Source organism: Girardinichthys multiradiatus, chromosome 24 (genome assembly GCF_021462225.1).
Source record: "Girardinichthys multiradiatus isolate DD_20200921_A chromosome 24, DD_fGirMul_XY1, whole genome shotgun sequence".
Classification (NCBI taxonomy): Eukaryota; Metazoa; Chordata; class Actinopteri; order Cyprinodontiformes; family Goodeidae; genus Girardinichthys; species Girardinichthys multiradiatus.
Window position 1 is genome coordinate 19,385,762 of NC_061816.1, and position 15,756 is coordinate 19,401,517.

Sequence of the window (15,756 nt, forward strand, 5' to 3'; positions counted from 1 at the left end):
CTGAAAGTAGCAAGCAAAGGATATAAAGAGGGAAAACATGGCTGTCATGCATCATTAGCTGAAAGCTTGATTTAAGCCTTCAACCTTGGGAGGAAATTGTGTGTATCTGATGCAACAGAACATTACCTGTAAAATCATGATGGTGATCGTTAAGGGTGATGGATGGATTCTCAGCTTGTTTAAAGAATAAAAGTTCTAAAGGAAATTATCGAGGTTCAACAATATCAGATGTAATCACATTATTCCTCTGGGGACTGAGGGTATTTTTTTATATACCTTTTTGAAGCAGAACGTTTGAATGAAATGGAATACAGACAGACATCTGACTCTACCAATTACATCCAAGGAAACTGCAAGGTGGGTTCACAGGATGGTAAAACCAAGAATAAATTTAAAAAGGATAGTTTCAGCTTTCAAGTGCTGGTTCCAGTGGGGAGCTATGATTTATTATCACTGAGATGAGATCAGAAATGTGTGGGAAAGGATATCCTAACTCGGGTGTGTCTGAGGCGCATCCAAAGACATTTTAAGGGATTAAATAAGAAGCATTGCATTTTTTCTCACAAATTGGTGCATCTTGTGTTAGCAGTGCTAAATGAGAATAAGGTGATCCTTGACTGAAAATGTTTTGCTAAGGGAGGTTTTCCCAAAATATTCTTAGAATTACCAGGAAATAGATGCTATTTTCACTTTGTGTGTGTCTCATGTTGTCATAATTAAGACATTTTTGTAAAGGTTAGGTGTAGTCTACAATTTGATTTTTACTGCGATGTGTTTTTTTTTTTTTTTTTTTTTTTTAATGATTGGTATTTCACTAATTGGACTATAGTATGCACTTATCTCTTCATCATTACACACTATTGGATGGGCTATATTAGGCATCAATGCAACATTTTGTCCTGAAAGTTGATATGTTAGCTGGAAAAAGGCTGCTGTTATCCCCATTGCTTGTGCACATTTTTCTGCTGAAGTTTCTCCTTCCAGTTAATTTACCATTGATGTGTTTGGATACAGCTCTCGGAACAGCCAGCTTGTTTAACAATGAGTTTTTGGAGCTTACTGCGCCGGTGGAGGGCTTCAATGACTGTAAAGTCAGCAGCCTGAATATGACTATAGAAATATAGAAATACATTTCTGAAAAAAAGCACATTATTATATTTACAGTGGCACATAGACTGCAAAACCATTTAAATGAAATCCAATGTAGAGTAATGTAATTTAATTCAGAACTTGTGTGTATATGAAGTCCACCCTGCATCTAATTAACATGCAAGCAGTAATCTGGACTCACACAGCTGTCACTGTGCATGTCTGAGAAAGGGGGATTATGTTTGTGTGTTTCTTCTTGTTTTGGTTACCCTTATTGGACCTTCTTCTGGTTAAATTAGTTTTCTTTATTTCTGGGTGATGGATCAGAATTGAGCATGAATTTGTAACTATTAATTCTCCGGTGTTTTGGTCAGGCTCTACAAAATAAATCAGTCAAAAAAAAACATCTATAAGGATGGCTTTTTAACCAAGGGGTATGTGTATGTGTGTTTTCAACCTTGTAATTACGGAGGATGAGCAAAATCCCGCTGGAGCGAGTCACTGTCTCCGTTTATCTCAATATCTACCTAAAAATACACACACACATTCACATAGCAGTAGAAAAGCAATTTCACTGCCAATTTCCATGCAAGAGACTGGACATTTTGTGACCTAATGCATAGCAATCATCTGTATTTATTAAGATACATTTTTTGATTCGTCACATTGATTTTTATTTTAGATTAAGTGAAGATTACATTGTAGCTGCAAGGGTGTGTTTATGAATGTGTGTAAATGTGTCAGCTAAATTTGATAGCGGTCTTTTTCTGTAGCCTGAACTTAATTAGAGTTGCAGATAATAATTAGGGATTCATCCTGCATGCTGATAAGCTGTTATTTATTCAGTTCAACTATTTCTCCTCTCGTAGCCTATAGCTCTCATTATATGTGAAATAAATTAGCTTTTCCTCAGGTGGGGGCTTTATTTCCACACCCATTTTTAGAAAACTCAGATTAAAGACACCAGTTGAGATAAGTGAGAGCATGATAAGGATGGATTAGGACACAGTGAATCCACAGCTCCTAAAAGGATTTATCACTTACATAATTCAATAATTAGACTCCACATACACTTTTACAAAGGATTTCTGCAGTGCAGGAACATGAACAAGAATGGATAAATGACTTAGAGTTGAAGTTCATTAAATCTGCAAGTAGGTTTTCCTGCTATTCTATAGAAATTAATTTTCACTGTGAGCTAAATTATAGAAGGAATATTCACTCCGGACGAAACACATACAAAATATTCCACTTGTTAAATCTGCTGTGTAAACCAAGGTGAAGAAAAAACATCATTATTGAACTTCATGGTATAACTTTATGGGAAGTCTTACCTGATTTGATTTTGTGATGATGTTTGAATATTGCTGGGATAAATTGTAGGATCTGGTTGTTTTTTTTTTAAGACCTTGATTTAAACATTGTTGGGGTTTTTTTCCTGATCCAAAAAGCATTGCTTTGTAATGTCAGTTGTTCTTTACCATTGCCCTAAACATAAAAAGCTGAAAGGTGTTTCAGGGACTTTAAAAAAAGCAAAGGAGACATAAAACACCGCCGTTGGATCTCTGCTGCTTGCTTGCAGTCACATCAGGTGAGTTGGTGGTCTTTACTGTGGCCAGAGACAATTTTACTTTGTCAAAAGGAATATTTTATACTTTCAGGAAGAAGATGAAGTTATTAATTGGGTTTCATTTTCACAAAAAAAATATACGGGTTGGGCATAACAGCTAGACAAAGGTTAGTATGCAGCCTTTCAAAAAAATCTTGAAAAGCAAGCCACAGTATAGGACTCCTTTCCCGTATTTCATCATCTAATGTGATTTTTCACAGCATATGTCATTTCAGCAAACGCTCTAATAGGCACACCTTACTAGTATCAGGTTAGACCTTCATAACCACCTTAAGACTCAACAAGGTGTCGTTTACATCCACCAGTGATTAAACGCTGCTCAGTTTGGTAATACGGGGCCCAGGGTGAGCCAGAAACATATCCCCCATAAAATTACACCACCATAGTGAGACTTTGAGCCACACAGAAATTGTTGTACTTCAACATCTGAAATGACCTAACATGGTATAATTTTCCAATACTCTCTGGACTTGGACTCTTTACACATAACCATGTGTTTAAATACCATCTTAAAACTAGGCTCAGATTTCCTTCTGTTTTTCACCGTAAAGCAAAATGTTTTCCGATAAAGATTTTTGGACAACTTGCTTTGATTTTTGGACAACTTGCTTTGTCATTCCTTTATCTTCTCGTTCTCATGTTGTTCATGTCCACTTCCTTCTCTTCAGGCTCTTCAGGTGGCCCTGGCTGAACACCAGGGTGAGGTTGACTACCTGACATCAGCTGTCGAGCAGGTCTTTCAGAAAGCTCCACCAGACATCAGCCAAAAGTAAGACAAGTAAAGATCCTATGCTGTTGTAAGGCACTGCATACGTGGTGTCACACAATAAACTGCTCAGGTGGAAAAAGTCTACACATCGAACAGTTGAATCGAGGACTGTAGCCTTCATACATGGGTCGCACAGTTTACCCCTGTGCAATGACGCTATGGTAGAAAGATATCAGTTTGTGACTTTAAGTTCATGCACACCTGAGTTTTACAGCGGGACAATGTTCCACAGCACACCAACAGCTCCAACACCTTAATGGCAAAACACTGTAAAATGACTTAAAACAGGCCATATATACTCAAACCCTCCAGTGTGACTGAATTGAAATATTTTCTGCAAAGTAGAGTGGGTCAGAATCATACCACAGTGAATGGAAAGACTCATGGCCAGTTGCTACAAGTGCTGTATGGTTGCTGTTGCCGCCAAGGGTGGTACAACCAGTTATTGTTGATGGTGGGTAAAACAATAATTTGAAAACTGCTTTTTGTATTTACTTAGGTTATCTGAGTAAATACGAGTAAATGCTGTGATTAAAATTTGTTTGCTCTGATAAATTAAGTGGGTAAAAAAGGAAAGATAAATACTTTTTACAGATCTGAACATACACATTATTCAGAAACCATTATCCACAGGCTTTTTGACCCGTTTCGTAATTGAGTTGAGATCTGAAGAGTTCATTGCCAGTGGTCCAAGTTTCAGTGACTCTTAACTATGGGGAAAAGTGGACTTTAAACGATATTTTGGTTGACAGGCAAGCTGTGATGGCCACAGGAGTTTTTCTTCTGTTGTAGGTATCGCATAGAGATAGACGCCATAATGGCACGCTGGAGAAGACTGGGCTCCACCCTAACCGACAGTGTCCAGAAAATCCAGGAGCTCATGGCCAAACTGATGCAGTTTGAGGTGAGATATTTTCAAAAAGACTTGCTTGGACCGAATAATGTGCATGTTACTCTAGTCTGACTTCCTGTCTACATCTCTCTGCTAGAATGATGTGAAGACTCTGAAGAAATGGATGGCTGATGTGGATGTCTTTCTGAACGAGGAGTGGCCTGCTCTGGGAGACTCTGAAGCTCTGGAGAAACAGTTAGAGCAGTGTACAGTAAGAAAACAAACCAAACTGTTGCTGTCTCCATCATTAGATTTTAACTGCCAATGATATCTTTTGAAGGGTGTTTGAATAATGCCCAGATAACCAACAAAATATTTCCTGACGTCCAAGAATTATCTGAGCCATTGCTCCCTGTACTTTGACTAGGCTCTGGTGAATGACATCCACACCATCCAACCCAGTGTGAATGGAATCAACGAAGTAGGTCTATACCTTAAGAAAGAAGCGGAGCCCCCCTTTGCCATACACATCCAGAAAGAACTGGATGAACTGAACGCTCAATGGGAGAATGTCTGCAAACAGGTGTGTAACAACTAGACACAAAGCATTTTTCTACGAATTTCTGCACCCTTGTTGGCATTCACCTCCCTCCTCTGTGTAGGCCTATGCAAAGAAGTCTGCCCTCAAAGGGGGCCTTGACAAGACTATGGCGTTGAGGAAGGAGATGCAAGAAATGCAAGAATGGATAAACCAGGCCGAGGAAGACTATCTGGAGAGAGACTTCACATACAAGACACCTGAAGAGCTACGCAAGGCAGTCGAGGAGCTCAAGGTGTGTTTGTGATCTTTTTGTTGAAGGTTTAAGATCATAAAACATGGAAAATTAAGTTAAAACACACTAGCGCGACTAACCTGCATATACAACGCTCCAGCCTCTTCGTTGGATGACAATCCATGCATAGATTGTATGTTTCACTGGTGACACCAAACGGGACTTACGATAGCTCCCCCCTTTCCTCAGATGTCCCAAACAATTAAAAAGAAGATTAATCAGAGAATCTCATCTTTGCCCTGGTCTTCTGCTTCTGCTGACCACTCTTGTTCTTGAGTTTTCTTGGCCAAAATTTACTTCTATGCTACTCTTCTTGTCACAAGACCATTCTCCAAAAGGCCAGACAGCACAGCTCGCCTTTAAATGTCCAGTGTAGTCAGTTCTTAAAGGGTCAGGCTGTTGAATTTTAGCAGCAAAATGGGGACAAACTGGCTAAAAACGCAGGTCGTCATATTCTATTCTTAAAATGTTTTTAGAAATTAGTTTAAAATTCTGAGTGGACACTGACTTCCTAAAGATTATATCTTACCAAAAGAACTTCTACTGAGCGAAGCATCAGCTGGACCATTTATTTCCTTGAAAAAATGTCCCGTCCTAAACAATTTTTCTAAATGCTTCTGAGTGCTACTAGAAAAGCAGAAGACAGCCACTGTGGCAGCCAAAATGTCCAAGCAGGGAGTGAGTACAAGGAAAAATATGTTCTTTTGGGAAGGGCACTGCCTAAAAATAGAACATTGTCACAAAATACCAACATGTGGCCATACACAATCATCCTGGGGGGTATAATGGAACATTAGAGGGTTTATTGGATCTGTATGTTGTGTTCTGATCTTCAATTAGATCTGGATTCAAGATGAACTAATATGCAATGAACCACATGGGTAAGGGTGCTGTAAAAAAGTATTTGCACCCTTACAGATTTCTTCTGTTTTTCCGTTTGGTCAAACTTAAATGCATTAAATTATCCAATATTTCTTTCAATTTTACAAAAATAACTTCAATAAAATGCAGTGTTTAAATGTTGATTTTGCTTATTAAAAGTAGAAATCTCTCAGAACCAACCTGGCCCAATATGGAAAAAGTAACCACCCCTTAAACCTAATATATTGGCAGCTTCAAGTGCCAACAGCAGTTTGTGATAACAAACAGTGAATATTTAGCATCACTTTGGACAAATTTTGGTCCACCAATTTTGCCCAGCTTCTCTCTTACTGTTGAATCACACTTTATCATGGCCTTAACTGAGACTATTGAGGCCTGCACCGCTTTAGGTGTTGTTCTGGGTTCTTTAGTGACCTCCTGGATGAGTTGTTGATGAGTAGTTTTGGTAGGCCTTCTGCTGCTCGGAAAGTTCCAGACTGTTCTATGTTTTCTACATTTGTTGATATAAACCACATCACTGTGGTTTGTTGGAGTTCCAAATCCTTAACAAGGGGGACATTCACTTTTTTCAGATATGGCCAGCTTGGTTGCAATATCTTTTTCCCCTTTTTAAATGGTAAATGGATAGATGTAAATACAGGGCAGTTCTGGAAGAAGACTTGTTGGAGACTGGGATGGAGGTTCACCTTCCAACGGGATGAAGAACCTGACGAGTCAACAAAGTATTGACTGAGGGGCACAAAATATACATGTGTTGCCACAATTTGTAAGGTTTATAAAAAAAACTGAAAACAATGTAATATTGTCCACATCACAATTATATACTACTTTGGTCTATGACATCAAATCCATTAAAATAAAAAGCTTTTGCAAGGCACTCTGGTCTTGAATATGAACAGTCGTTGGATATTTATCAAAAAGGGCTTCACCTGTGAAATCATATTCTGGCTTTCAAGCTTGATTTACAATTAGGCCTCAGGTCTGACAGACTCTCCTTTTTGTTGTCACTTCCTTCCTGAATGTGAATAATTCAGGGCTGATAACACCTCTAGGCAGCCGAGCTTTTATTGTTGAAATCCTTCTTTCACTCACAGCTTTGTGTCCTATTCGTCAGTGCCTTCCCTCTGCTCCCCAGATTCTTCAATTTTGTATCAAATTGCATTGATTTTCCATCCACTGCCAACATCTTTTTTGTTTAGTTTGCATAACTTGAATATAATAGATTTGTGAATTCTCCCTGTGGCACTGTTTACATTGTGATGTCTCCAACAGCCTTGGCAGAAGAAGTCTCTCACCCCGCTGAGTGCAAAAATACAAAAAAAGAAAAAGTTACAATCAGATTCACTCTCCTTATTTCACTCATATCTTCCTTCCCTTTTAAACTTTTTGCTTCGCTTATTACTCCCACCTTCCTTTTATTTGTTCTGTTTCTGCTCCAAACCCTGCGGGGAAATCATTCTATATGTGTGTATATATATGTTGCCTTTTATAAAACACTCTTGATTTTGTGAAAATGTGCTTTGCATTAATTAATTATTTTCTCCTTCTCTTCTGCCTGTTTATTAGAGGGCCCAGGAGGAGGTCCACTCCAAGGAGCTAAAGGTCAAACTCCTGACCGACAGCGTCAACAGTTTCATCGGCAAGGCCCCGCCCACAGCCCATGATGCTTTGCGCTCAGAGCTGGACATACTAACAGCCAACTACCAGCGTTTGTGTAGTCGCCTGGATGGAAAATGTAAAACTCTGGAGGTACAGTATCCAGTTTCTTCTTTTGCCCTCTTGGCTATATTTCACAGAAGATTATTGGCTAATCTTCATGCGTTTTCATAAAGTCAAACTGCAGCTCAAATCATTAGGATTACAAAGAGGAAGTGCTTTGCAAAAGTATTCTGAACTCTTGAATGTTTTCAGATTTGATCACATTACATTCACATACTTCAACTCAGTTGGAGGGGATTTTATGTGATCGACCAACACAAAGTAGTGCATCATTATGAAGTGGATACAAAAGCACTGTTCTATCTATCCTCTGCAAATAGAGTATGGTACAACGACAAACCTGACAAGGTATGGTCATCCACCAACATGGATGAGCAGGAAAGGAAGGCATGGATCATAGAAGCATCCAAGAGGCAATTGGTAACTAACCAAGCCCAGTTTGCTTCAAGCCTTGTAGGGGACACAGCAAAGTCTGATCAGAAGAGACCAAATATATTTATATTTTTTGCCTACCCCTAAAATACAGTAAGGAAGAGAAAAACAGAGTATATGATCTTTGTGGTGGTGGCAGCATCATGCTGTGGGAATAATTATCTTCAGCAGGGACAGTAAAGCTGGTCAGGGTTGATGGGAAGATGCATAGAGCTAAGTACAGGGCAATCCTGGAAGAAAGTCTGTTAGAGGTTGCAAAAGACTTGAGACTGGAGAGAAGGTTCACCTTCCTGCAGGACAACGACCCTGAACGTACAGCCAGAGCTATGATGTAAAGGTTATATCAATCGTTATAGTACAGAAACCTTGATGGTGGGTGGATAATTTTAGACCAAAGTATGTTTGTGTGTTAGAATGGTCCAGTCAAAGTCCAGAGCTAAATCCAATTAAGGATTTGTGGCAAGACTTGAAAATTGCTGTCCACAGATTTTCTCCTACCAAACTGGCCGAGCCTGAGCTACTTTGCAAAGCAGAATGGGCAACGTTTTCAGTGTCTAGATTTATGCCTGAAAACCTCCTGAAATCTGGAAACCATAACAACCATGAAAAACAAACCAATTTTACTTCCACTTCACAATTATGAACTAATAAGATGCATAGAAGGTTCTGGTTGTAACTTGACAAAAATGTGGAAAAATTCAAGTGGTATTAATATTAGCTGTTTATGTAAAACAATTGGGTCCAATTTGAATGCAATTAAAATGTCTTTCAAAACAATCAGGCTGAGATCAGTGAGCCGGTTTTACAACAGACCTTCTGACCTACATCAGTAGGGAAAACTCAGGTGTGCTAACAAGGGCAGTATGTTGGTTGTTAAGTTACACGGGTGGAAAATCAGAACTGTATCTAAATATTAGCACTCCCATTATGTATGAAATCTGCCTACATTGAGTTCCCTGCTTTTTATATTGCCACAATACTTTATTTCAGTGCAGCTATTATAGACTCCAACCTAACATGGACGACTTACTCATTTACACATGCATCTAAACTTAATTAACATGCAAATCTTGAGCAGATGCTTGTGTGACACCATGCAACATGGCTCATTGTTTGAATTTATAGCAGAACTGAGATCCTCTGTCTCTCTGCTGCTACTTGTTCTCAGCATCAAGTGTTTGTTCCATCTCACCTCGTTATCCTCCCTCTTGTTTTTAATGGTAGGTTTTGGAAATTTCTTTATGTCCCGTTATTACAGTTGACAAAATTATCCATATAACTGATACCTAAAAAATTAATCATTCAGAAATACCCATTTGGGTCAAAATAGATATTAAAAGACCTATTCTCGTCTCCCCAAGTTGTTGCCTTTTTTCAGACAACAGCGCTGCAATAACTGAGACACTCAGCCCCTCCCTTAACTGCAGTGGCTCACCTGAATATATATATATATAGTCAGTCAGTCAGTCATTTTCTACCGCTTATTCCATAGTGGGTCGCAGGGGAGCTGGTGCCTATCTCCAGCAGTCTATGGGCAAGAGGCAGGGTACACCCTGGACAGATCGCCAGTCCATCACAGGGCAACACACAAACAACCATGCACACACTCATTCATACACCTAATGGCAATTTAGAGTGACCAATTAACCTAACAGGCATGTCTTTGGACTGTGGGAGGAAGCCGGAGTACCCGGTGAGAACCCACACATGCACGGGGAGAACATGCAAACTCCATGCAGAAAGACCCCAGGCTGGGAATTGAACCCAGGACCTTCTTGCTGCAAGGCAACAGTGCTACCAACTGCGCCACCGTGCAGTATATATATATATATATATTTTGTTATTAAAGTTTTTATTAGTTTCAGAACACATACATAAAACAAAAACAATCCCAAAATAGAACAATAACAAACAAACAAACAAAGATCTAATAAAAATAAAACAACCAGGTCAGTGCATATTAGATTAATAACATAAAAGTTCCATAAAAAGATCTGTGTGTACAAACATCCTTGACGGTAACAGCAACAGCCACAATAAACAAATATTCTCCATCAGTATTTTCCAAATTGCCTGTTCAGTTGAGGTATTTATTTGTCCCAGTATTGCAGGAGAGAAAACAGTCCAAAGTTTTCTTGAAGTTTTCTGTGTCATTATTTAGCTTGGCCAACATTTGTTGTTTCCAACATTAATTCCATCCAGCTTTAACATTCGGGACAGATGCAGATTTCCATAGCCTGAGGATCACTCTAGCAGCCGCGACCACCCCCACCTGCATCACCGTATTTTGGTGTTTCGACATATTAGGCATCCCTGTTTGGTCCCCCGATAAACATAATCTTGGTGATATGGGTATCGCCACAACTATCCACTTTCCAATGTGATGTTTTACTGTTTTCCATGGGAAAATGTATTTACAGTCCCAGATTGCGTGTAAAAAGGTTCCTGGTTCCACTTTGCATTTTCAGCATAGGTTATTGGTAAGTAGACCCATTCTATGAAGTCTAGATGGGGTAAAATAGAATCTATGCACCACCTTATAATGCAGAAATTTTCCCCTAGATTCTTTAATATATTTCCCATTACTTGATAGTATTCTCAGCCAGTCATCATCATTAAAAATGCAGCCAAGGTCCCTCTGCCAGGCAATTCTCAGACCCCTACACAGATCCCTCTGCATGCCATTAAATAATTTCTAAAATGTGGAAGCTTTGTGTTTGATTCCAGATGAGTCCATAAAATCCTATATTTGGTTGTCCTTATGTATGAAATTTTCTTTAACCATACAGTCTCTAATCTGTAGGTATTTCCAAAAATTATCTCTTTTTATATTATACCTGAACATGAATTCTGAAAAGGATATAAAATCCTCATCTGTATATAAATCACCTACTTTATGAATTCCATTCATACCCATTGTTTCCAGTAAATAGTTTTTTTCCCAACACAGATCGAGGGATTATACCACAATGAGGAATGCAGCTGTTTAAGATGTGACATCCTGCAAATCTTATGTACCTCCTTCCATACTAGTTTTGAATGTGCTAGTACTGGGTTTGTGGGGAGAGGCTGTCTGTTGTCTATTGAACCATGAGAAAGGACATCCATTGGCCTGAAAGGACTCACTATTTCTTCCTCAATATTCATCCAGCTCAATTTTGTTTCTCTCTTTTCATAATATTTGGCCAATCTAGACATTTCAAATGGAAGATTATATAGACTTAAATTAGGGAGGGCCATGCCCCCTATGTCCTTGGCACACCACATTTTCCTAATGCTAATTCTGGGTTTTTTCTTTTCCCAAAGGAAATCCTTAACATAAGTCTCATATTGCTTATAAACTTGGAGTGGGATATCAACAGGCACCATCATGGATAAATAATTGAATAATGGGGCTATCACCATTTTAATTCCATTCACCTTTCCTCATAAAGAAAGCTTCAGTTTACCCCATTTAGCAAGATTTGTTTTAATCTTCAAAAGTAGTTGTTCCATATTCAGGAGCATTATTTCCTCTAGATTTAAATGCAGTCGTATTCCAAGATATTTCATACCAGAGGGGACCCACCTAAAGTTAAATGGTGTAATATCTCTAGAGTTACATGTTTTAGATATTGGCATACACTCAGATTTATTCCAATTTATTTTGTATCCTGAAAATGTTGAGTATGATCCAACACATTGTAACAATGTCGGTATAGATTCAGTCGGATCTGCTATAATGGCTAAGATGTCATCTGCATACATAAGGAATTTATGCTCTTTCCCCCCTGCATGTATCCCTTTAATTCTTGGGTCGGCCCTTATTTCAACTGCTAATGGTTCTACAACCAGCGTGAAAAGCAATGGGGACAGGGCACAGCCCTGCCTTGTCCCCCTGGAAAGCTGAAAAAAATTGGACAGCCGACCATTCGTCATAACCGCTGCTTTTAGCCTAGAGTATAATATTTCTACCCACTTGCAGAACACAGATCCAAATCCAAATTTTGGGAGTACCGTCTTAAGAAACCCCCACTCCACGCGGTCGAAGGCTTTCTCAGCATCCAAAGAGAACGCTGCAACAGGGACTAAATTAGAGTGATTCATGTGTATTAGGTGAGCAAGCCTTCTCATGTTGTCAGCTGCATTTCTATTCTTTATGAAGCCTACCTGGTCTTCTTCTATGATGTCTGGGAGTACTTTTTCTAATCGCGATGCTAGCGTCTTTGTTAGTATTTTACAGTCTACTCCTATCAGACTGATGGGCCTAAAGTTAGATGGATCGGAGATGTCCCTGTCCTTTTTGGGAATAAGTTATATTAGAGCCTCATTGAGACTGCCAGGCAGAGAGCCTGATTCTAAAGCTTCTCTGTATACTTCATGCAGCACAGGGGCGATGGTGTCAATGTACTTTCTGTAATATTCAACTGGGAATCCATCCAGGCCGGGTGATTTCCCAGTCTTCATAGACATAATTGTAGCTTTGATTTCTTCCAGAGTGAATGGGAAATCTAACTTTTCTCTTTGCTCATTGGAGATGGTGGGTAACTTCAAGGATGAGAAAAACATTGATTTCTTCGGTGTCAGGCTTATTAGTGGATGTGTAAAGGTTTATGAAAAACTCTTCAAAGACCTTATTAATGTCTTTTGCTGAGATGAATGTCTCACCATCCTTCTTAATTAATGGAATGTTATTGGAGTTATCTTGTTTAAGTTGTCTCGCTAATAACCTGCCGGTTTTTTCCCCAACTTCATAATATTTAGTTTTTAGTCTAAATAAGGCATATTCAGCTTTCTTGTTATATAAATCATGTAACTGATATTTGAGATTACAAAGTGTTTGATATAAATGGTATGAATAATTATTTGCTATTTTTTTCTCTAAGAGACTAATTTCTTTTTCCAATTGTTTTTCTTCTTCTTTCCAGTGTTTTCTTTTTTAATCTTCGATGCATAAGCAATGAATTTTCCCCTTATGTATGCCTTCGACGCTTCCCATAGTGAGGCTATATTGTCTGTGGAACCAGTGTTTACTTGGAGAAAAATATTGAGATCCTCCAGAATTGAATTACTAAATGCCTCATTTTGAAGTAGCATGGTATTAAGTCTCCAACGTCCTTTCCTTTCTTTTCCTACATTGAAATCTAGGTGTAACTCCACTATGCCATGGTCACTTATAATAATTGTTCCTATTTCGCAGCTCATTACTGATTCCACTAACTTGTTAGATTCTAGAAAAAAGTAAATTCTGGAATATACCTTATGACTGTGTGAATAAAAGGCATACTCTCTCTCCCGCGGGTTTGTCAGTCTCCATATATCAACTAAGTTCCAGTCTTGTGCTAGCATTTGGATTGCAGCCCTGTCCTTGGGTGATGGTCTACCCCTCGACGTACTTTTATCAATAAATCCATCCATCACCTGGTTGAAATAACCTCCCAGAACAATATGACCCTCAGTATTTCCCAATACACTGTTGATTTCATGAAAAAAGTCAGGTTCTTCCTGATTAGGTGCATATATGTTGCACAGAACAGTCCTGGTTACATTTAGCAAGGCTTCAACACATATGAAACGCCCTTTTTTATCATTATGCTGTTTAAGCATTACAAAACTCATATTCTTATTAACAAGGATCATTACACCATTTCGTTTGCTTGAATAGGAGCTGTGGTACGCCCTACCCACCCAATCTCTATTAAATTTTGCTGCTTCTTCATCCCCAATAATATGAGATTCTTGAATGAAAGCAATATCGGCGCCTTTTGATTTTAGATAGGACAGAATTTTTCGTCTTTTAATTGGATTTCCACATCCATTTATGTTCCATGATCTTATGTTAATATATCCCTTAGCCATTTTTTGCTATTTGATAGACATTGTGTGACTTAATCTGCCACCTATCAAGGTACACTTCAACATAATCAAGACTATTAACATCGATGAACTGTATTAGGCAAACTGACCTGGTGCAAAAGACATAAACAAAAAACCATAACATGAAACTAAACCAAGCAACAGGGAACATGTTGCCATTTTTAATAACTCCTATCTATTTAAACTTGGTCCGTAAGACGCCTTGAAATTTGTCCTCGGGCAACAATACTATCCAAACCCCGAGCACACAACCAACGCTTTGTCAGATTTTGATCAATATACACCTCGTATAGTAACACATGTCTTACTTAGCTTGTTGCAGAAACCTTTCAGCTTCCGCGCTGTCCTTAAATGCCTTCCTCTCTCCTTTCCAAGTGAAAATGAGCGTCGCCGGGAACACCAGCCGGTGTTTCACCTCCATCTCCTGTAAGCGCCTCTTTACAGTGTTAAAAGCTCTTCGCCTCTCCACAAGCTCCTTCGAAAAGTCCTCAAAAAAAAGATAATCTGCTACCTTCCCACTCCAGCCAACGTTTCTCCTTTGCCATCTGCAGCACCTTGTCCCGAGCCGATGAGCGCAAAAATCGTATCAGAACGGTTCGGGGTTGTTTGTCCACATCTGTCCTGGGTGCCAGTGAGCGATAAGACCGCTCCACTTCGAACTCACTACCGGTGAGGCCGAATCCCTGAGCAATGATCCGCTCCACATACTGACCTACGTTCCCTCTTTCTTCTTTACCTTCTTTCAGCCCCACCATTCTCACATTGTTCCTCCAACTCCGGTTCTCCAAGTCCTCCACCCGTTAATTTCTTATCATGTTTTTCCATACATTTCTCCATTTGAGCACTTGCATCTTCAATATCACACACTCGCTGTTCCATCTCGCCTAATCTTGCTTGAATATTTTCCACCGAGTCTTTAAGCTCTCTAGTTGTTTCTTTGATCGAGACGACATCCGCTGCCACCACTTGTAATGTTGCGCTCACTTTTCGTATTTCTTCCATGAAATTGCAATCGGTAGGGTTCTCGTCAGTACAGCCCGAGTTCTTCATAGGGTTAGCAGGAGTGCTTTCAGGCATTGGGCTGGTTCGCGTTGCTAGCTTGCTTCTTGTTGCCGCACCCTTGAAAAAGTTAGCTTTGCTGTTACTCGACATTTCTTGAGAAATTATTAATATCTAGCCCTTTAGGAGGATTTTAGAATTTAACGCATCACAGGTATTTAAACTCCGACAAATTAACAGGTGTACTCGTACTCGTCGTCTTCCGTTTATCTCGGACCGGGTCACAAGGGCAGCAGGCTCAGCAGAGACACCCAGACGTCCCTCTCCCCAGACACCTCCTCCAGCTCCTCCGGGGGGAGCCCAAGGCGTTCCCAGGCCAGCCGAGAGACATAGTCCCTCCAGCGTGTCCTGGGCCGTCCCCTGGGCCTCCTCCCGGTGGGACGTGCCTGGAGCACCTCCCGAGGAAGGCGTCCAGGAGGCATCCGGTATAGATGCCCGGTATAGATGCCCGGTATAGATGCCCTCCTCTCGATGTGGAGGAGCAGTGGCTCTACTCCGAGGCCCTCCCGGATGGCCGAGCTCCTCACCCTATCTCTAAGGGAGTGCCCGGCCACCCTACGGAGGAAGCTCATTTCAGCCGCTTGTATCCGGGATCTCGTTCTTTTGGTCATGACCCAAAGTTCATGGCCATAGGTGAGGGTAGGAACGTAGATTG

At 39.9% G+C, this 15,756-nt stretch overlaps 1 protein-coding gene across 5 annotated transcripts in view; it reads left to right on the forward strand.

Moving 5' to 3' along the window:
- The window catches only part of dmd (dystrophin), a 361,839-nt gene that overhangs the window by 229,978 nt on the left and 116,105 nt on the right, over positions 1–15,756 (forward strand). For all 5 annotated transcript variants that reach the window (XM_047355828.1, XM_047355826.1, XM_047355823.1 and 2 more), the window contains 6 exons: positions 3,388–3,488; positions 4,281–4,392; positions 4,478–4,591; positions 4,748–4,903; positions 4,983–5,153; positions 7,602–7,784. In XM_047355828.1, coding sequence (XP_047211784.1) covers positions 3,388–3,488; positions 4,281–4,392; positions 4,478–4,591; positions 4,748–4,903; positions 4,983–5,153; positions 7,602–7,784 — 837 coding nt within the window. The remainder of the gene's footprint in view (positions 1–3,387; positions 3,489–4,280; positions 4,393–4,477; positions 4,592–4,747; positions 4,904–4,982; positions 5,154–7,601; positions 7,785–15,756) is intronic.